This window comes from Cryptotermes secundus, unplaced genomic scaffold, assembly GCF_002891405.2.
Source record: "Cryptotermes secundus unplaced genomic scaffold, Csec_1.0 scaffold5, whole genome shotgun sequence".
In the NCBI taxonomy this organism is placed as follows: domain Eukaryota; kingdom Metazoa; phylum Arthropoda; class Insecta; order Blattodea; family Kalotermitidae; genus Cryptotermes; species Cryptotermes secundus.
This window is the reverse complement of record NW_019724742.1, coordinates 1,011,786-1,036,550: the sequence shown is the minus strand read 5'-3', so window position 1 is coordinate 1,036,550 and position 24,765 is coordinate 1,011,786. Positions and strand designations below refer to the sequence as shown.

The 24,765-nt window shown below is 36.8% G+C and overlaps 1 protein-coding gene across 2 annotated transcripts; it reads right to left on the bottom strand.

Annotated features, from left to right (window-relative positions):
- Positions 1 to 422: 422 nt before the first annotated feature.
- On the bottom strand, positions 423 to 24,500 carry LOC111862731 (zinc finger protein draculin). 2 transcript variants are annotated; one of them, XM_023848360.2, is made up of 8 exons: positions 24,420 to 24,500; positions 22,927 to 23,127; positions 20,576 to 20,654; positions 16,319 to 17,585; positions 8,857 to 8,962; positions 7,179 to 7,535; positions 4,482 to 4,659; positions 423 to 1,060 (listed from the first exon to the last, which is right to left on the bottom strand). In XM_023848360.2, exons 2-7 carry the CDS (start codon positions 23,074 to 23,076, stop codon positions 4,543 to 4,545), a joined length of 2,076 nt encoding a protein of 691 aa, XP_023704128.1. In that variant the 5' UTR covers positions 23,077 to 23,127; positions 24,420 to 24,500; the 3' UTR covers positions 423 to 1,060; positions 4,482 to 4,542. The 2 variants fall into 2 exon arrangements, with proteins under 2 accessions (XP_023704128.1, XP_023704130.1); XM_023848362.2 differs by lacking the exon at positions 24,420 to 24,500 and adding an exon at positions 23,872 to 23,962.
- Positions 24,501 to 24,765: the final 265 nt, after the last annotated feature.

Genomic DNA, 24,765 nt, shown 5'->3' with positions numbered 1-24,765 from the left:
ACTTACTGTCATTACACTATGTTAAAAGTCATCATTTTCATACTCTAGACTCCCTGTTTCTGGCAGCCTTGGTACTGGCAAAACTTTCCTGCCAGTTTCAGGCACGAAATATGTTGATGGTAAATCTTGATATTGCACCTTGTGTTTAGGCTTTCCAGTGCTGCATAATATAAATGTTATTCAGTAGTATTAATCTGTTAATTGTTTTGTGAACTCTCTCCATATCGTGGGAATAGCAAGCATTTGGCCAGACCCACTTAGCTCGTTAGAAGTCTTACACATATAATATAGCATATATGGGGTTCAGACGTCTTTTCATGATTCTCTACCTTGCAACCAAAATAAAGTTCATACTATTTGTTTCATAAGTTTTCTCAAGAGTCTGCGTGCTTATAGAGGATTCTTGCATACACACGCACACATGCAAAAATGGTGAACATTTATTGCTTCTACATGAATATGTCTGTCAATCACAACAATTTGATTGTTTTACTAAATTATTGTATATAAACTCAGCTTTATTAAGGTGTTATTTTGCTGCATGTTTCAGTCATTTGCAACCATCATCTGGTGTTTATAATTGCTTAAAATTGTAGTGTAGGGTATAATAGACAAAATATTTAGGCCGAGTATTGAGCACTATACAAAGATGAATTGAATTTGATCGACATAATAAGGTACAAATTAACTGTGAACATAAAGAACCATACAACAGCGCAAGTAACATTCAACATGGCAAACCAATATCTATGCTTCTTGATGATGTCAGTCATTAAGAATTCTGGTCCTCATAAAAGTCGTATAGGTCTTGGCAATTAGACAGTACAGGAGTATCTTTCAGCCTGTCTCCTACAATGCTGAGGTAGTCACCATAAAAATGTTTTGTGGGAAAAATGCTCCTCATCACATATATCAGGACATTTCCACTGTGAAACTTTTGAGAAAATCCTCAGGTTTCCACAGCAGCAGGCAGCAGAGTTTTAGTGCTCTGGACAATAATGTCCATTAGGGAGAGACGATATCAGCAGCAATATGCGCGTGCAGAAGACAGCCTTCCACACTGTAAAAGAAAACAAAACATTATGAAAGAACTACAAATTCCACATATAAAACAAATTACAATATAGAAAAAACAGGTAAGCACATGTTGACAGGATTACGAAAAAGATCTGAAAAAAATATTACGTATAGAATTAGCACACAGTATCATCATAACTTTCAGTACCTACAAGAGATTTCCTGTTTAATTACATCTGACATGTGTTATATCACTGGATAGTGATAGTGTTAAAGTTGTTTACTTCCAGTGATCATACCACTACTGCTAACACTCAAAGAGCAGAAAGCAAAATGGTGAAATTTAATGGTGCACAGTGAGCTCAGTGTGTTTCTGATTCCAAAGATACAGTCTGATAACCAAGTTCAGAGAAAATTCTATGTACAGTATGCTAATGAACCTCCTGCTTAGAAAATTTTCTCATTCTTTTCAGTGATGAAGACAAAGCAGAGAAACATCCAACTTTTCAGCAAGATAGCATACCTCATTTCCATATCACAGTTTCTATGTTGTCATTTCTCAGGTCAGTGGCTTTGGTGATGTGGTCAAACTGCAAATACACCTCACTTTATAGACTTAACTCTGATGAATAACTGCTTCTGGGTATGTGTGAAAGATATTATGTTCTACCCATTTCTGCCTAAGCATGTCAGAGACTTAAACAAGGTCATAACTGCTATTGCATATACCACAGATATCCTCTAAAAGTTGTAAAGCAACTTTACACTCTCCCTACATTATTACAGTGTTATAAATATGTCTTCATGAGTTAATCTTAGCTATTATTAAGAACCTGGTAAAATTAAAATTAAAGTTAAATTCAACAGCTATTCTCTTCATGCTTTCAAAGATGGGTAAATGATACTGATTATTCAGTAAGTGATATTCATACTTCAAAATTCCTGGTATCATGAATGCAGAGAGAATTCCCACATGATGTCTTTTTAAGATGGAAGAGAGCCTAATCAATGACTCATACAAGTAATTTACCATTAGGCTGGGGACATACATACATAACATTACATATAAAACCTTAAATTAACTGAAAACTTCAATACGAGTATGTGAACAGCAAGCCACTCAACACAAGGTAATGGCTGATATCAAGGCCATAAGGACTGGTCAAGAAAAGATGAAGGCAGGGAGTAAGCTCCAATTGGTCCGAACTAAAAGATATAATGAAAATTGAGTGGAGCACTTCCTGTCATCTGTTGACCAATGGACACAGGACCTCTGCGAGGAACTCAATATGAAGACTGAAGAAATGCAGCTGGGTTTAAAAGCAGTAACAATGTCCCTCACAGCAGATACAAAGGATCTTCATGAGCAGCTGAATCTCTGGATCCTAGAGACTCAAATCAACATAGAAGCAAAAGATCCTAGCAGAAAGCACACAGTGTGGAACAGGAGGAACTGAAGCTCAGGATAAGCTTGGATCTTGCAGGAGAATAGGAACTGGCACAGGCATGAAGCAGCCACCTAAGTTTCACAGACTGACTTCACGTGCCATGTTCCAATAGCAGGTGAAGAATGTGGAACAGCACCACTACTGGACGCCCCACAAGAAAGCTACATACATCATCAATGCCTTGAATGAGCTGCCTGCCCACATACTACATGGTATTCCTACTGGAGCGATGTACAAAGAAGTTACTGAGAGGCTTGAAAATCATTACAACCACCACCACCTTGAAGCAGCATGCCACTGTTAACTAAAAAGAAAAACACAACTTGTTGGGGAACCCTGCAGGACTTCGCCACTGTCATCGACCATTTGGCTCATCATGCCCATGTTGAACTACAGGGTGATTCATATAGAACCGGCCCGATGAAATGAACTGTAATATAAAATATACCATACAGATATTAAAGTAATTTACACATATCTTATCTTGGATTGTGTGCCGTGATCAGAGCAGGTTTTGAATGTGTCCCCCGTCTTCAAGTAGGCACTAGAAACACTCACTGTTCAACAGTGTACTCCATGACTGTCGCCTGCGCACTGCAGACAAGTTTCGGGATTGTCCTTGACCTTGCAGCATAAGGGCTGCCACTTCCCGGATCATGCACACACCATTCGACTCAGCACTGCTCACAGATTATTATGTCGTAATTGTGAGCAGTTATATGCATCACCTGCGGAATTATTAACAAATTCATCGGGCCAGTTCTATACGATTCACCCTGTACCTGAACATCTAATTAGTACATAAGCTGCCTGTGCATCGTTGATGGGATAAGAGGATGAGATATAAGATGGCAGCTACTCTTGGGGGGCAAGAAGACACTCAGTGAGGCCCTCAATCAGAAGGCAACCAACATACCAGCTGGATCACCCTCCATAGTTTGGTAAACAACGGCCAGGACATTCTGGAGAAGCCAGCCCGCCCCCCAATAGAACAAAGAGGTTACTAACAGCTTATATGCTGGCACTGTGGGAGCACCTGCCACTTTTGAAAGAATTGCTCACATGAACCTGATGACCTGTGCTGGATAGTAAACGACCGACACTCGAAGAACAAACAGGAACCAGCAAGAAGTGACAAACAATGCTCAAGAAACTAATGGAATGGACATGAAGAATTAACAGACCCACAGAAAATGAGCAGGTGCTGGATGGAAAGGGGCAACGTCAGACCAGACTTCACCATGAGACTGCCAGGGATACACCTGTCCATGCTGTATGTCCTGCAGACGGCATTAGGACAAATCCTCCTCATCCTGAATGAAGCATCAGTAAAGATGAATTTGACTTGGGTATTCATCACCAATATCACCAATGAGTTCATCCTGCAACTGATGTCTTGTGCACCCATATCCTTGGACCTGAGGTGCCACATGCTATGAATGGGCAATGAAGAGCCACTGTAAGGCCATGTGGCACAACCACATTAATCCCTCTATGAAGAGAAACAGCGAGGCAGCAGCAGCTCGGTGTGACAGAGTCACAGTGGTGCAGCAGGAAGAACCCATGGACAGCCTCAAGGGCCACCAGTGATGCTGAAGCGAGGATGCCAGTTGCCCATGGGACAGGACTCATGACTTCATTTTCAGCCTGATGGCTCTGGAAGCCTTCGGTCTCTCTCGGTGAGGTCCAGCAGCATTTTACCATACTGACAGTCATGAGCTACAAGTGAGCAGTTAGACTATGTGGTTGGCAGTACGGAATCTCCATCATTAGCAGCTGTTACCTAGCACCAACTAATAATATGATAACACACAGATGTGCTGTATTTGGAGTGATTTATAGTGTGCATAAATTACTGAGACTCTTATAATCTTCTGTAATTGTGAGCTACAAGCATCCATTAAATCAATTTATCAATCCAAGCCCCATGTCTAGTCACTAACATGTGACAATACATAAGAAAGTGGGGGTTCCATGTTACACTCAATGATCTGACAGTATCAACAGAGAACTTACCACAATCCTTCCTTCTGCATTAAGAATGCAATGCAGTATACTGTCCATTGACATTTGCTGTTTACAAACATGAAGGCTTAACCATGGGAAACATTTCTTCCATTATCCTTTTCATAACATGTATCCAGTCCCGTACATCAGTTAGAAAATTATATGAATCTACTCCGTTATATCTTTTCTGAAACACAAGACATTTAGTTTGTCTTTCTCTGTATTACATGGTTTAGCCTGAAAAATATGTTCACTTGATGTGGCTTTATTTTGCAAATTCATGGGAAGAAACTCATAGTAGTAACTACTGGCTAATTTATATTAAGAGATTTTGCTTCAGTTTTTTTTTTCACTTATTTTTTAATCGATGTTAGTGGCAATAGACTTCCAACCCCTTTCCAACCATTTAACTTACATCAAACACAAAATGGGTGAATAAAACAAAATACAGTAATTTTATAAAAATTCATTGATAAGAATGAGTTTCATTATTTTTTCCCATAACTCTAAATTCTTAAAAACATATCTCTTAATTCTTTCAGTTTCCTGTGTTCAAAACAACACATTTTGTTTAAAGTATGATAACAAAAGGATTAAACTCTTACATGTTGTCATAAATAGTGTCTTTTTTAAGGATTCAGAGTGGTATATGAAATTTAGCTTGGTAATCTTCAAGGAATGCATCCTGTTGTATTAACCTATACTTAGTCATTGTTTTCCATCTCAATGCAACAACTCTCAAAATCTCATTTACATTTAGTGTATAACAAGTATATTAGTCTTAAAAGTATGAGTGTGTGTTACATGCTTCAGCTTATAAAGCCATCATCAGGCAGTACACTTTAACAAACGTTCTCAAACTACTGAACTGCACTTTATATGAATTCATATATTAAAATATAATAACTACTACTAACGTACCTGACATCCATGATATGTATATAGTGGCCATCTTGTAGTGCACTCAATTTCACCTGTTACTTCACAACATGTTTCGGCAACATAGTGCCATCATCAGGTGCCCTAATTACGCTAATCTATTGCATTGCTTGCCTTTATATGTCTTTATAAAATTATTGAAAAAGTATTTAAAAAGTGTGTATTCATCAACTATAATAAATTTACACACACTAAAACTTGTTAAGATTATTCATCTTATGTGTTTTAATTAAAACTTGTGTGTGGTTCTTCTACTATGGGGGTCGTTTTTCTTATATTCTGTGTAAACCGTGTCCTGTGATGTGTGTTCCCTTTTTAGCTGCGAGTGTTGTGAGTGATTACAACAAAACAAAATTGGATGTTGTTTTCAATCATATGTTTACGTAGTTTCAAAATAATCAATTAGTGTTGAATCTGGATAAAACAAAAATGATAGAATTCACACCAACAGCAACTACAAGCTACCCTCTATGTACATTCTTTTTTAACAAAAAGCTAAAAGAAGTAGAAATGATAAAATTTCTCAGTTTGCAGCTGGACAATCATCTGACCTGTAAGGGACATATCGATTTTTTGCTTCACAAGTTGAGCACAGCTGGTTTTCTAGTGTGTAAATTATCCTATATATTAAATATTAATAACCTTAAAGCTGTATATTATGCATATTATCATTCATTGGTGAAATATGGAATAATATATTGGGGAAATACATCACACAGTCATAAGGTCTTTGTTATACAAAAGAAAACAATAAGAATAAAGATGGGAGTGGGCCCAACTCATACATGTAGAGATCTATTTAAAAAGCTTGACATACTGCCAATGCCATGTGTATACTTGCTCTCATTGATAACATCTGTTGTTAATAATTTGGATAAGTTTCAAACCAATAACTCTGTATATGTGATTGGTACCAGAAGGAATGACCACCTTCACATACCTTCAAAACATTTATCATCCTATCAGAGAGAGGTGTATTATTCAGGCATCAAGCTATTTAATACTCTGCCATCAAATATCACAGTTTTAAAAAATGATAAAAAGCAATTTAGGTTTGTTTTACGAAATTATTTGCAAAGTAACGCATTTTACTTCATTGATGTATTTGTCGAGCATGTAAGGGGCTCAAAAGTTAAGAGTTAATAAATGGTCTGTGTCCCTGAATTATACATTGTTGAGACTTGCTTGTTGTAAGTGCAGTAGTATGTATGATGTCTGTTTTTTATTATGAATTTTAATATTTTATAATGTAACTGTTTGGATGATATGGCTTGCGAGTGTGTGTCGAATGGCAAGGTGTGAACTTGATTGTGGTATTTCCACGACCTATGTGTGTTGTCCTGATAACTTGAGCTATTCTGTCTGAGGCTTGGTTTTATATTTTATTGGACAAAGGACAAATGATGTGTAGTCATCATGAATTTGTAATATGTGACATGTTTTATATCCAGCCCTACAGGGAGATGATTGGATCCATGAAATGAAAAATAAATGTAAATGTAAACTTGTAAACAATTTTTTAAGAGTGTTGCATGTAAGACAGAATATCAGAGGTATTTGATACTTATAAACAACGTGCAACAGGATGCTACAATATAACATTATTTTAGAGCTTTTTGAAGTAGGTAATACATATGAATATGTGTATGTTCCACAACCATTCAAATAGTACTGTGTTAAGTGCTGTTCAGCTATTGATTCAACCAAGTTCTTTAGTTTGGAATGCTCTTCATTGCATAGGAACTGCCATTACATGTTATTTCTTACTTGTGCCTCTGCATTCCGCAGCGCTGCTGTTGCAGCATCACCATTTTCCCGTACATCATCTAATGGCACAGCCTCAATTGTGACACTTTTGCAGGTCTTATTCCTTTCCCTTTTAGATTTTGGAGATTCTAAATTCAGTAATTCATGCAGAATGTTCTCTTTTTCCTTCAGCCATTCTCTTTTATTTATACATTTTTGTGAAGTAATTAATGTTGTAAGTGGATTTTCACCATGTGTCTTCATTCCTTTTTTCCTTTGTTTATATTCTTTTGGTGCAACCATCAGAGCAGGCAAATTTTCAATATCTTCTTGCAGACATTCTCCTTTCTTCCTGCCAGCCTTAGATGCAGTAGTTACCTGTAAGATTTTATCATGTAAACATTATTATACCTGTAGGGATACAAACAGATGTAATTTAGGGCATCCACAGATATCTAATTCAATAATAATAAAAACAAATGTTCTAAGATGGTCCAAATGTGTTTACAGTCTTCATGTCCATTTATTGTAGATAACATTAATTTCTTAATTTCATTCATCCTCCCATTATATACTCAACTTCTGTGGAAAAAAGAATGTTCAAAATTTTTAACACAAAGCAGCATATAGTTCAACAGTTCATAAAACCAACCAAGACTATAGCAATACATTCTCTTTTGTCAGCTGAGCAACATGTGTGCACGCACACATACACAGAGCTTACGAATATGCATAAAGACAAAATAAATAGATGCAAAAAAGATCTGGGTAATCCTACTTCCACACTGCACTGTCTTCCACAATATGCAATACCATATTTACACTCTCTCTTTTCTGCCATATTATTATGCTAGGTTTTAACGTCATTAAGCATTTTATGCATAAATCTCTTTTAAATAGACATAAATATCTTCGTTGCTTGCATCCTGTTGTGTAGCATTAAGGGTACTAATGTGGATGTTAACACAACAGCCTGTGCGTAAATAAAACTAATGTGTTAATATTTGTTTTTATTACAGATACCACTACATGCTTCAATCAAAATGATCATCTACTAGTGGCTTATATGAAAATATATCATCATTATTGACTTGTTTGACTAACATGGACACATAAATAAAATAGAGTACATATTTTGTTGCATTTGAAGGCATATATCTTAAAGTATGTTAAAATTTAAAGTTAAAAGTTAAAAATTAAATGTTAAACATTAAATTAGTAGAACTGAATAAAGTACATCTTAGTTGGGTCAATCACTTTCCTACAGTCCACAATTACAATTGAAGTGTGGCTGATCAGAAAACAGTTACAATGACCAAAAACACACAATTACTTAATTATTACTTAATATTACTTAATACCATCTACTTTTGTCCCTGATGTTATGTATATAAGTGGACTATACTTTACATACTGAATGTCAGTTTATTCTGAAGAAGCTCCTTCGTGTGACCTATATAAATTGTGTTTTATATACATGCCACTTACTTCTGAACACAACTCCTTGGTACAACAAAAGTGCTTTACATATCTAATGTCACTTACTTTTGAAAACAGATCCTTCATGTGACTTTGTATATCTAATGCTACATACCTCCTTAATCTGACCTATAGTGCTTTACATAAACTACTTGTCACTTTTGAACACAGCTCTCTGGTGTGACTAATGTAAATGCTCTATATACCTAATGTCACTTACTTTGGAAGACGCATCCTTGATTTGGCCCATGTGAGTGCTTTCGAATTTCTTTCCATCATGGAAACTTTTGATGTGGTTCATGAGTTTCCTATTGCTTCTGAAGGATCTAGAGAAGAGAGAGAGAAAAAAAAAGACAAGCATTCCAAACATAATTTTAAATATACCACCTCTAGCATCCCAGTACATGCTCTCCTTGGCTATGTTTATGGTTACCAATAAATCGTTTAGACAAAATTCTGAAATACATAATTTTAATACCAGGAATAATTCTAATTTTTTTCAAGTAACAACTCACTTTATGATGTGTCATAAAAATCCTGCCTATGCAGGCATTAAGATCACCTTCCTGCTGGCATTAAGGACTTGGCATGTGATATTAAAAGCTTTAAAAAAGCATTATAATAATAATAATTTATTCTTATATTCAAGTAGATCCAATTACAGGGCAAGAAACAAGTTGTAACACCACTGGATATAGAATGCATCAACAATCAAAACAAATTATTTGCATGGGCATTCTTTTTATACTGTGAAAGAATTTTTTATGCAATATGTTATCATCTACCTTTTGGTATGATGATTTTTTACAATATTAAATTTAAGATGTTATGTTTAATATTAAAGTAGGAAGATAAACAGTTTGGTTTATTGTTTGATTTAACCTATGCTTATTTTCACAGCATGTGTATTTCAGTTACTTGTCTGTGACTGGTTCTAGATCCGTCAGGTGTATTTGTAGCCTAGATTGGATCGACAGAATTTTACAATGGAATAAATATGCATTAAATTAGATAAGCATTTCTGATGGTAATACTAACATCACTATAACAATATTTATAGTGTTCTATTATTTTCATTTTCTTTCTCAACAAAACCTTCTAACGACTGCATGTCTTATTATTATTATTATTATTATTATTATTATTGTACTGTCTTGTATTCGTTTTTGACTTTTCTATATCTAATGGTTGTACCAGTATGGATCAACAGAAAATAATAAATGTAAAGTAAACTGTATTTCTGTACAAAAGGTTCAGTTCTAGAATGGGATCCTTCTCTCTAACCTATTTAAAAGTCCATTCATTATGCACCCACAATTAAATTGTTTATGTTTTCCATTATTATATTTGGAGCAAAAGCAATAGCAGTGGTAGTACAACATTCATTATGATCATCAATGTAATGAACATCTGGCAACACAACCCCAAAATCTAATGTCATGAACACAAAAGCCCAGTCCTATACCATTGCATTTCCCTCAACATCCTTACAATATCACTGAATTTTTAGATATGTTATTACAACATATTTCAGCTTAACTCAGCCATCATGAGGCACATACACTCTTGCTAAACCTGTTGCACTGTCATCGTAGTATGTTACATGTGAATGCATTATTATTTTAATTTTAAAATCTTTTAAAGTTCATAGAATTGCTCATTTCCCTGTGCTGTTTCTGGTTGTGTCAGGCGTGGGTGTTTTCTGTGATAAGTAATAATTTTACTGTGTTAATAATTTTATATATATATATATATAATGTAACGACCATATTACTATATATTAGATGTTTGTTTGCATTATTTAATTAATGTGTATTTGTGACTGTTGTGGTAGTGTGTGGATATCAACTCCATGCTGAGTTGGTCTGTTCTGTATGTGTACGGATTATGAACATTTTGTGTGGTTGGTTCCAGTTTGTTGGGAAAAGGATGGGAGTGTGCACTGCCATCTAGTGTAGAATTCATACAGGGTTTAGAATATGGGGTTTTGTAACTTCATGTGTCATTCATATGTATATTGTTTTTACTTATTTTATGAAGGTGGTATTTTTCTCAAGGAGTCAGTATAGCGATGGGCTACAGGCTGGAAGGCCAGAGCTTGAATCTTGGCTTGGGCAAGATGTTTCTCTACTGCATAGCATCCAGTATGACTCTGGAGCCCACCCAGCCTCCTATCCAATGGGTTCTCAGGCTTCCCCAGGGGTAAAGTGGCAGGGGCGTGAAGGTCATCACTCACCTCCATCTAATGCCAAGGTCAAGAATGGTACAGCTATACCTCAACACCCTCATATGATTTCATGGTACAGTTCTTAATTAGGTAAGTACAGGGACAACTTTACCTTACCTTACCTTTTTTTTTTCCTTGGCACTACAGCCCCAGTGGCCCTAGGCCTACCTCCATGAACTTCTCCGTTCACTTCTTACTTTACCTTACCTTACCTTTTGTTTCTTTTATACTATTTAAGTGACTGCCCATTTGCACCATTTTTATAATGTCCATGGTGTCAGTTTTGGTTCCATTTGTGTCTCCTGTGCGTAGTTTGTGGTTTGAATATCCAGAATTGCTGGTGTTATTTCTAATGGCTCATCCATGTTCCATCAGAAATAACACCAGCAATTCTGGATAGTGAAACTAGTGAAATGCTGTTTGAAGCATTGCTTTGTATGGGGCTGAAACTTGGACACTTAGGGCAGTAGATCAGAATAACCTGGAAAGCTTCGAAATGTGGTGTTGGATAAGGATGGAGAAGATCAGTTGGACCGATTATGTGAGAAATGAAGTGTTATTTAGAGTCAGTGAGCAGAGGAATATCCTTCACGAAATAAGAAAACGGAAGGCTAATTGGATTGGTCATATCTTACGCGGTAACTGCCTTCTAAAAGAAGTTATTGAAGGAAAGACAGAGTGGCAGATAGAAGTGACCAGAACACGAGGAATAAGACGTAAGAAGATACTGGATGACCTTGGGGACAGAAGAGGATATTTTCATTTGAAGGAGAAAGCTCTAGATCGCATCAAGCGGAGGAACTGTTTTGGAAGAGACTGTGGGCCTGTCGTCTTGACAGATTACAGATGAATGAATGAATGAATGTTCATATCTAGTGTTGAATGTTCTTCCTGTTTGCCCTTTGTGTTTTAATGAGCAGTCTATGCACTTCATTTGGTAAATGCCACTTCAAAAATATTACAATGCTATCTGTTCCTGCCACGCACATACAATGTTTGCAATTCAATTCACATAATTACAGACTTACAAACCACGAGACATAACAAAGATATGTGACTGTGTTCTTTCAACACAGAAAACATGTACATTAATATATCAAAACATACTATGTATGTACTTATGTATGACCATAACTAGTAATATACTAAAAATAACTCAGAAATCAACGAAAATAAGCAAAAGAAACCTTACACACACTACAAACAGTGATGGAACAAAACTGTTTTCAGTTTGACAGTACTACAAACTAACCAGTGGATTTGCTGTTGGCAGAAATTATACAAGGGTTGGACAAAAGAATGGAAACACTGCAGATATTGTATATATTTCTTTATTAATATGGTGTTGAACCATATCTTGCCTTTAGTACATGTGCATTCCTTCTTGGAATGGACTTCTACAACTTTTGAACAGTCTCTAGTGGAATTTTATACCATTTTTTTTAAAGAAAATCTTCAAGTTGCATTAGAGATGTTGGAGATGAGACTCTGTTCCTCACTCTCGTCTCCAAAACTGACCAGAATGGTTCAATAATGTTCAGCTCAAGTGATTGGGCTGGTCAGGGAACTTTTTGGAGTTCACTTTCATGCTCTTCAAACCATGACTGNACTCTCCCATGCCCGGTACGCCCCCTCAAAGGCCTCGACCGGAACCTCATTTAAAGCTGTTGTCACGGCCGCTTGGATAGCCTGAATGCTTTCAAAACAGCGTCCTTTGAGTGCAGTCTTGATCCTCGGGAACAAAAAAGAAGTCGGCCGGAGCTAGGTTGGGGCTGTAGGGTGGCTGCGGCAGCGTTGCCACGTGGTGCTTCACCAGGAACTCACGGACGAGCAGAGACGTGTGGCTTGGCGCATTGCCATGATGCAGCCGCCAGTTAGCGGCGATGTCTTTTTGCACGCCGATGACCCTTTTCCTTAATCTTTCTAGAACATCCACGTAGTAGTGAGCGTTGACGGTTTGTCCTTGGGGTAAAAACTCTTTGTGGACCACACCCTTGGCGTCAAAAAAAATGATGAGCATTGTTTTCACTTTGGATTTGCTCATCTTCGCCTTCTTCGGTTTCGGGGAAGCCGAGGTGTGCCATTCAGCACTCTGGCGCTTCGTTTCTGGGTCGTACTCAAATGTCCACATTTCATCACCGGTAATAACACAGTCTAAATAATGAGGTTCAATTTCCAAACGTTCCTTCAATTCACTCGCGATCAACACTCGATTGGCCTTTTGCTTGTCCGTCAACAATTTGGGGACCAGCTTGGCGCACACCTTTCACATGTTCAATTCGTCCATAACGATGCGATGCACAATGGTTTTTGGAATGTTGAGAGTGTCGGCTAACAACCAGACGGTCATTCGACGGTTGGTATTCAACAAATCACGCACACGAGTCACATTTTCATCGGTTTGGCTTGTTGATGGCTGTCCAGAGCAGGGGTCATCTTCCACTCCTTCCTGGCCCTCCTTAAACTTCTTCACCCACCTTGTAACTTGCACATATGATAGAGCAGACTCCCCGTAGGCTTGCTTAAGCAGGTTGTGAGTTTCGGCAGCTTTTTTGTTGAGCTTTGTGCAGAACTTGACCGCCCAACGCTGTTCGAAAGTATCCGCCATCACACGCCGTGACGTGGTCACAAAAAACAGGTGCACTAAATCAGCGATACTGACGCCTCTGATGCTCGAGCAGACTGACACTGGGCGCGCTGTGAAGCTAAAGCCCTCCCCCCCCCCTAACTCAACCGGTTAGAGCGCGCTCCGACCAGTAGGAGTGCGGGAAAGAAATATATTTCATAACTTTTGGGACACACCTTGTAATCAGACCAACAGAATACTGTACCAGGATATTGCTGCCAAAACCATCACAGAACCTCCTCTGTGTTCACTGTTGGAACTAGGTATTCTGATTGTAGGCTTCCTTTGGTGTTCTCGAAACATAATCTATTCCTACTGTAGAGAACAGCGTGAAGGACAACTTATCTGACCATACCACTTGTGTGTTTCCAGTGGTCTGATGTCTGGGTTTCTTATGGTCGCGACACCACCATTTATGCATCAGAGCATTATTTTCAGTAATCAGAGGTTCAGCTGTTGCAGTCCTACCATGGATGTTGGATGTGTGAATTTCACATAATACAGTTTTTGTGGAAACAGTATCTTCAAGATGAATATTCAGTTCTGCTGTTTCCTATGCTGCAGTAGTTGTGTGATTTTTTGAAACACTCCTTCTCAATGCATGACAGTCTCATTCTGTCGATGTTGATTTTCAAACACTAAACCTAAACGTACATAACCAAGATGCACGAAATACACACCCTTACAAAATGTTGAGCATAAAGAGTACTACCAAGGGATACTTGTATGTGCACGTTTTTATATACTTTTAAGAGTAATAATATTTTAGCAAAATAACTGATTTAAGCAACAAAAAGAAAATTATATATACAGCCCTCACAGGCTAAGATATAAAACACAGCATATCAATTTACGTGGATCACAGGTACTTGACGATGGACCCTGTGTGACCAAAACATGGCATTTAGTTTGTAAAAAGACATGGAATAGGAATCAGGTAGCTGCACTAAAGACTAGTACTGTGCATACATATTAAGAGATAAAGCTAGTGCAACAGGATGCTAAAATACAATATTTTGAGTATCCTTCGGCATCCACATGTCACCTGACTATTCCATCTATTATAAACATATACTTGTAAGTTGAGGTTCTCATAGTGGTGCTTAAGAAAAATTCTATCATGTGGGATATAATGTTGTGTAATCCATTGAAAGACAACTGACATTTTGGAGGAACCTCCATCTTCAGGACTGAAGAGTGAGCCAAATAAGAAACCAGCAATTCTTAAACTATGAAGGAGACAACATGTTTTTCCAAAACATATGTTCACTCTCAACTGGCCTCATGGCATTATGTCCCAGGAGACAGAAATCTTCAATTATTATACACACTGAAGTACGCCTCAGCCCACCATGACACCATCACATTCTGCATGCATTACCACTCAATCACACACAACCATACCTAGGGCCTTATGGATAATGGATCAACAACTTTTCAAACATTTCACATAATCCATATGTCTTCACAACTAGCCTACACATGTAACACAAAACTTCTTTTTAGCTAGTTACTTAACAATGTTATCATAACTGAAGCCATATAACACTGGATGACAGGACGATTAACCTTTAAACGGCGGACTTCTGAAACAGTGGTAAGCTTGATCTGGCCGGAGTTTATTTAAATGCCCGCTGCTGGTTCGCGTTTAAATGCCCGTTGGTACTCCGAGTTTAAATGTCCGTTTATGTTAGTGCGCCTAAATAATTTTAAGCATTCTGTTTAAAAATGCTGTATCTAACTAAATTTTTATGATAAACGGATGGAATTAATTTTGTCTGTATCAGCAAAGAACATACTGTCGCATATTATAACGGAAGATTTGAAATTTTTTATACAAATTTTACTCCATTTTCAATTTTTTGTCTTTTAATTTTGATGAGTACTGCAAAAATTATTTCTCAGTTCTTCACTAATTTGTTCTGCATTACAAATTCATTTCTGTTTTTAACACTTGACAAATTTTAGCAGTCCCTGATGTCATAAAACAGATGGAAGCAATAACATCATTTGGTCTTCTGCTAGCCCTGCTTACACTCTTCGGATTTTCGAATCTTTTGACTGAAGGTCAGAAGAATGAAAGAATGGCTATTCAAGAGAAATCTAGAGGGGTCCCTTCTTCAGTGCTAAGACCTTCTGTTATAGCTGCAAAAGCTTATTGCCTTTCTATGGANGTTGTTCATTTAGGTATCATTTTAATTTTTCTATTAGGGCTTTACTCAAGTCTCTCTGGTAATTACTACATTTAAATTTAAATATTTAGGACTGTACATTCGCTTCTACTAGCGACGTGAGCGCGCACTTCCCCTAGCAGAGTTTAAATGCCCAACTGGACAAAACGGGGTACTTTGGCCATGACGACCTTAATCACCACTGGCACAAACGGGGCACTTCGGCACTAAAAGGTTAATGAACATGGAGCAGTTGGTGGAATGACAATTTGCATGGGAAACCAAAATGCTAAGAGAAAACCACCCCGGTGCCACTTCATCAACAAAAATCTCGCATGGACTGACCTGGGTTCAAACGCATGACCTGACCTGGCTTCAAATGCATGACCTGACCTGGGTTCAAACCTGGGTGACTGTGATGGGTGACCAATGACTAACCACCAGAGCTATGGCACGATCCAAGACAAAACTGGCAGTAGCACATTTTCAATAGACCAATGGTGTGAGTAGGCAATATGAAGAACAATGCATGGAAGAAAACTTATGCAGCACCACTTAATTCTCCACAGAACATGACACAGACCTTGCAAGAATCAAATTCATGAACATAATATGGGGAAAAGCCAATTTCTAGCCATTACACCATGGGAATACTTACTTTGAACAGGTCCTATGGGGGCAGAAATACGTTCTTCTTTCTGACATTTCCTTGCGAATTAACAAATGTCTCCACAGACTAGTCTTTTCCATGAATACTTTATTGCAACAATCACAAGTTAATCCTTCTCCAGATAATTCATGATGAACAGACATATGTATTTCAACAAACTCCAGTTTGAAATATTTTTTGCACAAGTGACAAAAGAATATTCTATTTTCAGATGATTCTCTGTGACCAGTATTAAATCTTTGTACTTCAACATCTTCCTTGCATATGTCAACAGGAAAATCTTCCCCAATACGAAGAGATACCTGTCCTTCCTGGCAGTCCCTTCTTGTAAACACTGACTTGCATGTGTCATAAGGAAGTTTTTCCACTTTATGGACAGACATATGTATACGCATGTTCTCACTGGTTGTGAAAACTTCCTTGCATATGTCACATGCAAACCCTTTTCCATGATGACGAGACATGTGGTTCTGCAGAGATTCCTTTTTTCTGAACATTTTCTTGCATATGTCACAACGCAACTCTTCTCCTCTACAAAGCGACATGTGTCTAGACCAGTTGGCCTTATTTGTGAACATTTTCTTACATAAGTCACACAGAAACCCGTCTGCTTCAGCAAAAGACACGTGCTTCTGCACAAATTCCTCTTTTGTTAACACTTCCTTGCATATTTCACAAGGAAACACCTTCACATGATGAAACATGTGGTTCTGAATGTTTTGCCTTGTTAAGAACACTGTTTTACATATATCACATGCAAACACTTTTCCATCATGAAGACAAATGTGGTTCTCCTTGCATTCATTTTTTGTAAAATTTTTCTTGCATATGTCACAAGCCAACTTAACTTCATTATGAAGAGACTTATGTCTGAGCATGTTACGCTTGTTTGGGAACATTCTGTTGCATATGTCACAAGTGAATCCTCTTCCATAATGAAGATTTATGTGGTTTCTCAAATAATACTTTGAGGTGAACACTTTCCTGCATATGTCACATGAGTATCCTTCTCCTTGATGAAGAGACATGTGTCTCTGCATGAGTTCCTTAGACTCAGATCTTCTCTTACATATATCACAAAAGAACTCTTTCCTGTGATGAAGAGACACATATTTTTGCCTGTTAGTTTCACTATTAACATGTTCATTACATTTACTGGAAGCAGATTTTTTCCTTTCACACAGCTCTTGGTGATTAGAAACACGCTCCAAGTTGCCTTTCTTGAGACTTTTCTTGCATGTATCACGCACAAACTCTGTAAAAAAAAAAAAAAAAAAAAGCAGACACAAGATAGCATACACATCCATGTATTTAATTAACATGCGTATCAAGGTTCCTTATACTCAACAGTTCCATAGAGATGAAATTATTCTGGTAATGTAAGATTTGAGGTTTTCACGTTGGTGACTATGAAGAAAGCAGTCTTCTGGGATGTGGCACCATGTAGATGTGGTGTTAACCGACGTTTCAGAGGAATGTATCGCCTCCATCTTCAGGGTAGAAGGAAAAATAAGAAAATCAGCTAACGAACAGACAGTGAGAACAGGTGCAAGCAGACTAATGTTGGAAATAAATTCAGCTATATGAGAGCAGGAAAGGGGGGACAAGTTTACATGGGAGATCAGCGGAGAGGGAGAGGGGAAGGGTCTGCAACAGGAGCAAGGTTAGAGCAGATTTAGGATATTGTGTCGGGGAAGAAAGGCAAGGTTAATGGGAGGGCATTAACCCTTAAGTTGGGGGGATGCTATGTGAGTCAGTCCCCCTGGGACATGATGCCAGATCCACAAGGCCACACAGTCCATGACTGACTCACATAGCATCCCCCCAGCTTAAGGGTTAATGCCCTCCCATTAACCTTGCCTTTCTTCCCTGACACAATATCCTATACCTGCACTAACCTTGCTCCTGTCCCAGACACTTCCCCTCTCCCTCTCCACTGATTTCCCATGTAGACTTGTCCCCCCTTTCCTGCTCTCACATAGCTGAGTTTATTTCCAACATTAGTCTGCTTGCACCTGTTTTCACTGACTCTTCGCTAGCTGATTTTATTATTTTTCCTTCTACCCTGAAGATGGAGGCGATACATTCCTCCAAAACGTCGGTTAACACCACATCTACATGGTGCCACATCCCAGAAGACTGTTTTCTTCATATTCTGGTAATGTTTTCAAGAAACAACAAAAACCAAGGAAGAGGAACTTAGTCCCATTAGTGATTGGTTTGGATTTGAACAAATCAGATGTAATGTTTTGTACTTGTACATGGCTGTCTGACTAGCAGCAGGGTTAAGAGCTATCTGGAAGAAGGTTTTTACAGTTCTCCTCTCTCTCTCTCCAGAGTGTGTGTGGACAGTACCCTTACAGATGTCACAGCAACCTTCTCACAAATCCTTTACCTACTCGTAACTCAAGATTATTTTACCTCACACTACTGTTCAGATATAAGTATTGGATAATAATCCATCCACCTGAAAGGTTAAGACTCAATACATGGAATTCTTATAACACCACTGTACTATGAATTCAGTGTCATACTATCATATCCAGAAGCGTGACCCATTTAGAACCCAATTTCATTTTATGCATATGAGTGACCACATTTCCAAACAGGTCAGACAATATAGGCCATAACACTCAACTGTCTCACAATTTGAGTATGCTGTTCTGTGATGTAATTATGCAGTTGCACAGTCTAGTCGTTGTTTACTCCTCATACAGTACGGACGTTTTCTTTCGTATGATGAGGCACCTCTACTCTATTAATTAACTTGCAATGTCATGAGCCTCCAATACCATCTCATATTTTTATTTTGTCCACAGAACGTATAAAGTAAACATACGACTGATTAGATGTTATAAAACATCAATTTTAATCTTGTTTTATATTATAACCTTCAATTTTATATATAAATGACAGTTGTATTTTTACACAAAAGAATTAATATTTTGTCATTGTATCTAATTTTACTACAGTTCAATAGTATACGTTTGTTGATTTGTATTCACCTGATGATGGCCATTAACGGCCGAAACATGTAATGAGGCATAGCTGGGTATTGACCTTGATACTCCTTAGTTGTTGTGTTGTGATGGAAAAATAAAGTTATACATAAACTTAGTAGGGGCTACACTCAGATCCACTCTAAAGTATACAACTGGATACCGCACACAGGGAACACTTAGTCCATGCAACTACATAAGCTTAGTAGGGGTATGCTCTGATCCACTCTAAAACATATAACTTGGATAACCAAGAGAAACGCAACAAATAACGAACAGATCGCATCCCACAACACTGAATTTATAAACTACACGACAACATGGCGGGACATAATGCGACAACCCCCTTCAGCATACCAACATGTCTGCTAAAGTTTACATGCAACCTAACACAACTTTTAGTTTGAAATTTTAAATATCAATTTTTACAGTATATTTTTATATCATTCATATCATATATCATTTAATACTGTATTAATATTGCTGTGACAACCACCAATATATCAAGACTGCAAGAAACACACACTCAATATGCAGCAAGTATAATAAAAAAAATACAGTATAAATTGTAAATGATTAATGAAATATTAAGGAAGCAAACTGGCAGATGTCTTTTGGTAAATTGCTAGTAATTTCTATCCATTCAGGACTTGAGGTTCTCACAGTGGTCATTATGAATAGATAAATCATCTGGGATATGACATCATATAGTCCCTGCAAGTCAACCAACATTTCAGAGGAACATGTCACCTCCATCTTCAGGGTTAAGAATAAGCCAAGCAAGAAATCTGCATGAAGCAAAACGCTTCAATTCTATCCACCATTTACAGAATAATTTTTTTGAAAATGGCATTTTAAGATTTTTGGTTTTAAATTTTCTAAATATCTTTTGTACTTCTAAATTTGAATGTCACATAATGCCATGCAAGGTGTAAAATATGCGGGAAAAGTGCCTGTAAAATAAAAGTCACAGAGTGAAATTATCTGTATTAGTCATTGTGGGTCTGTTTTTTTTTTTTTCCAAAGATTTACACTTCTGCAAACCATATATTTTTATGTTTTTATAAAATTAATAATTTACCATATTAATATGCTTCCCTGCAAGCCAGATGTATGGGAATAACTAATTATGTCAACTTTAGAATCTTTTTTACAGGCCTGTTTAAATTGTAAGAGATTCAGTCATACCTGACTAGATTAATTTATAGTCTACAGAGAAGGTGTTGCCAGCTGCCATCTTACATACCTGGCATTACAGAACTCACTGCTTCATCAGGCACAAGCTCCTTTCTTCTTTGCAATATCATATAGTTATTAACACATCCCTAGATAAGAAAAGAAAATCAAGAATACACTAATCTTTGAAATGGCATATTTTAGGGTTCCAAAATATAAATTCCTTCTTCCTTATTTCCATACTTGCAGATGTTTAGAAATCCACTAACATAAATCATCGCTACCTGTTAAAATGATAAATAATCTATGGGAATATCAAATTTAATAAATTATATGATGTGCATGTCATTTTTTTTGTATTGTAATATGGCAATGTATATAAACACACACACATATACATAACTATAACAATGATGATGATGATGATGATGATGATGATGAAGACGACGATAATAATGATAACAGCAACAAGATCAACAACAACACTGCACTCCTGCTCCAGAAATCCAAATGAATGCTTGCAATAACAAATTATAAGGAAAAGTGCTGATGTGGGGATATTTTGGATAAAGGGAGCCATATTTTGGGGGATCTACCACAGTCAAAAGATTAAAACATTATGTATTTGGAAGGTATGTATTCAAAAGCTGTAGTTATTATGTGAATGCATTTATGCATGCCGGCCTACTTTTGACCCTTGAGGAAATTCCAGCCGTCATATTCTATGGGTTAACTTTTAGAAACAAGTCTTATAACAAAAGCAGTTTTTTTTCTCTCCGTTTGTGGATGCATTTCAGGAGGAAATGTGGACATGTGGATTGGTTAATGTCTAGATTGGGCTCCGCATGTTACGTGATTAAAGCACTAAAATCTTACATGTCTCAGGGTACATTAAGAATGATTTACCTTTCTTACTTCCATTCAATTATGACCTATGGTTTGGTTTTTTGGGGTAATTCCCCTTATAGTATTCATATCTTTAGGTTGCAAAAAAGGGCGATTAGAATTATAATGAACTCTGGGAACAGAGATTCATGTAGGGAATTGTTCAGGGAACTGGAAATTTTACCCCTTCAATCTCAGTATATATTTTCTCTTGCAATGTTTGTGGTTAATAATAAAGATCAATTTAAGTTAAATTCTGAGTTATATAATAGGAATACAAGATATAATAATAAATTCCATTATCCTACATGTAAGTTGACTGTATTTCAGAAAGGAGTGTATTACCATGGTATTAAGGTTTTTAATTGGCTTCCTCCTAATATAAGGAACCTGGCTCAAGATGTTAAACATTTTAAAATTGTTTTAAGAAGATTTTTGTTGATGAACTCGTTTTATTCTTTGGAAGAATACTTTGATTGTAAATTTGACTCCAATAATCAACTGTGATTATGGTACTGAATGTCTTATATTGTTATTTATATTATTATTTCTATGTAGTGTTATTTGTATTATCAATGACTAATTCCTTATCCTATATGTAGTAGATTTATGGAATGTAAATAAATGATGATGATGATGATGAGAATGTTTCAGCATCGGAATAGACTAAGGGACATATGAGTAAACATTCCTGGAAAATTATTTGGAAAGTGGACATAACCTACACTGTGGATATTGTTGAATAATAGGTTTTAATTTAAAACACAATCTGCAATGCAAACTACACTGAAGCATCAGTGACAGGACCTCCACCTCAGTCAACAAGTGTACAGGCCAATAAATCATAAGCGAAACCCACCCAAATCACAGGAGATGGTGGAAATGGTCCCTGCTGTTATGCACATATCCCTTGCAATTCCATAAAATGCTGATAAACACATGATTAAGTTCCTTTATGGAAAAAGAGCAAAATCTGAAACCCACAACTTTAAAGCTTAGTCTTCTGTTAAAGGTGTTTGAGGAATTTGTAATGAGAAATTCAGGCCTAGCACTGATTTCATCCAACTTCTCCTCAGTAAGAACTTGTTGTTTTTTTAAGACAGTAATGACCCTGTCTGTCTTAATTTATTCACAATTCTATGAACACTTGTTCTATGAGGAACTGTAATTTTATGAAATTTATGCCAGAATCTTTTCCTTACTTTCAATGTTATGCATGAACACTTGTTTCACTGTGCAACACTAATATGGCATTTAGACAAACGTAACATGGCTAACTAGATGTTCAGTGTGGTACCAGGGGCTTGGAATTATTGCTGACAGTCATGTAACACATAAACTCACTTCTTGGTGGATGTTCAAGGATACTGGAGAAAAACTGCAATGTGCACAGACTATGCCACGAGTCTGAATGCACATGGTGCAAGACAATGCAAATAATGTGTCTCTACTCTCAAGCCAAAGGATCTGTGACTGGCTCTCAATCTCCCTGTAGCAGAATGAAACATAAGCAAATAATTCCAGAACTCCGTGTACCTGTTTGTATCCTTCATATGGGCATACAGAAAGAGTCTTTGCAATCTGCCCTTCATTAGTCTCCACTGCATCCTCTTCCACCATTTTCAGTGCTGTTACGATACCAGACTCCTCACATGATATTTTTCCAGATTCAGAGTCCAAACCCATGATTATTAACTTGAATATTCCATATTACCCTCATGCTTATGTTACAGAAACCTGCAATAAAACATCCAAATAAATTTAGTAAGCACAGAGGAAGTAGTGAGTGCATGAACATGAAATAAAATATACTTACAGAACATAACTTTCAAAGGCATTTAAAAATGTATATACCTTAGGAACATGTGATTTGAAGACTTTAATTATGTGTAATATTTGGAGTGCATGATTTAGTGAGACTGTTATAGCTCCCGTGTTATAAACCCATGAAGACTAGTGCAGATAGACTGAAGAGGTAAAGAGTGGAGTGATTGTATATTGTGTAAAGCTGCAATAGTGTACTGAATAATTGTAGTTATGACCTGTAGATTATTAATAAATCCAACTGCTACTTGAAGTCACCAGCTTCTGCAAGCCGTTGATTTCAAACGATGTTGCCTCCCTTAACTGAGCTTGATTTGTTAACTTTAAAACTTGGGGTTCGATCAAGTAATTATTTCAGGCAATGGAATTTATTTCTCAGGCAGTTGCTAAAAATGATTTCTATGTTTGCAAGTTGAAGCTCGGCGCTTACGGTCCACCTGTACTTTTTCCAGAAGTCCAGAACAAATACTTGTGTACCTCACAATTTGATAAACACATCAGATTAGCTGAAGCATAAAACAAGTTTAGCCTGTCTCTTCCAACAGTGCCTGATAAAATTTCCAAATAAAAACTCTGGAAATACAATTACTACCCAAAGATATGTATTTCTCAAATGGATGAGATGCCCAGTAAAGAACAGAAAAGAACTTCTGAAACCTAATTTTCCACAATGACGATTTTTCACACTTCCCATGAAAAAAGAGCATTTCATGGGATTAACTTCTTTTTGTTTCCTGTGACATATAAGGTTTAACAGTCCGGATTCCGTTATAGGCTGAACCTAATTTTGACATAAGCCAATCGAAATGTCCTTTCCATGACAACATATGGTCAATAAATAATCCAGGAAATTTGGTATTAGTAGATTTCGCAAACTGGTTGTTACCATAGTCAATATGCATATCCAATGCATAGCTATTCTTAGAAAAAAAAAACTGTATAAAATATATTTTATCGAAGTTTAGTGTCAATAAACTTGCTTTAAACTAATTATTTATGTTTTTATATATTTTAATGTCTTCATAATATAGGGAGCTGAAATTCCTGATAATTATGCTGGTGTCATCTGGAAAAACAACAGATTTAGATTTACTAATTATGTTTGGCAAGTTTGACAAGTATATTTCCATATCACAAACACGCCATTCTATTTAATTGGTATCATTCTTTACCTCAAACGTACACATAATTGACAAAAAATGTACCTGTAAATCTGATTTTGTAGGACGCAACAAGCAGTACCTCACAAACGCTCATAACCGCTCATAACGCGGTGTTGAGCAGTGCTACCACGTAAAAATTAAATTCCTATATACGAGTAGCATTATCGTAATATACCTCGTGTAATTATTATTATACAATTCGTACATAGAATCTAGAACAGAAGAGTGAAGAGCTTAAGAGTGGCAAATCTGGGAAATTATGTAAATAATATAAAGTTTCAATCAAATAAAAGCCTTTTGAGCCTGTCTGCCCAACATATTTTGTTGTCCGGGGAACTTTTGAAACCTTAGTTCTGCATGCGGAGAACAATAATTTCAATATACAAAA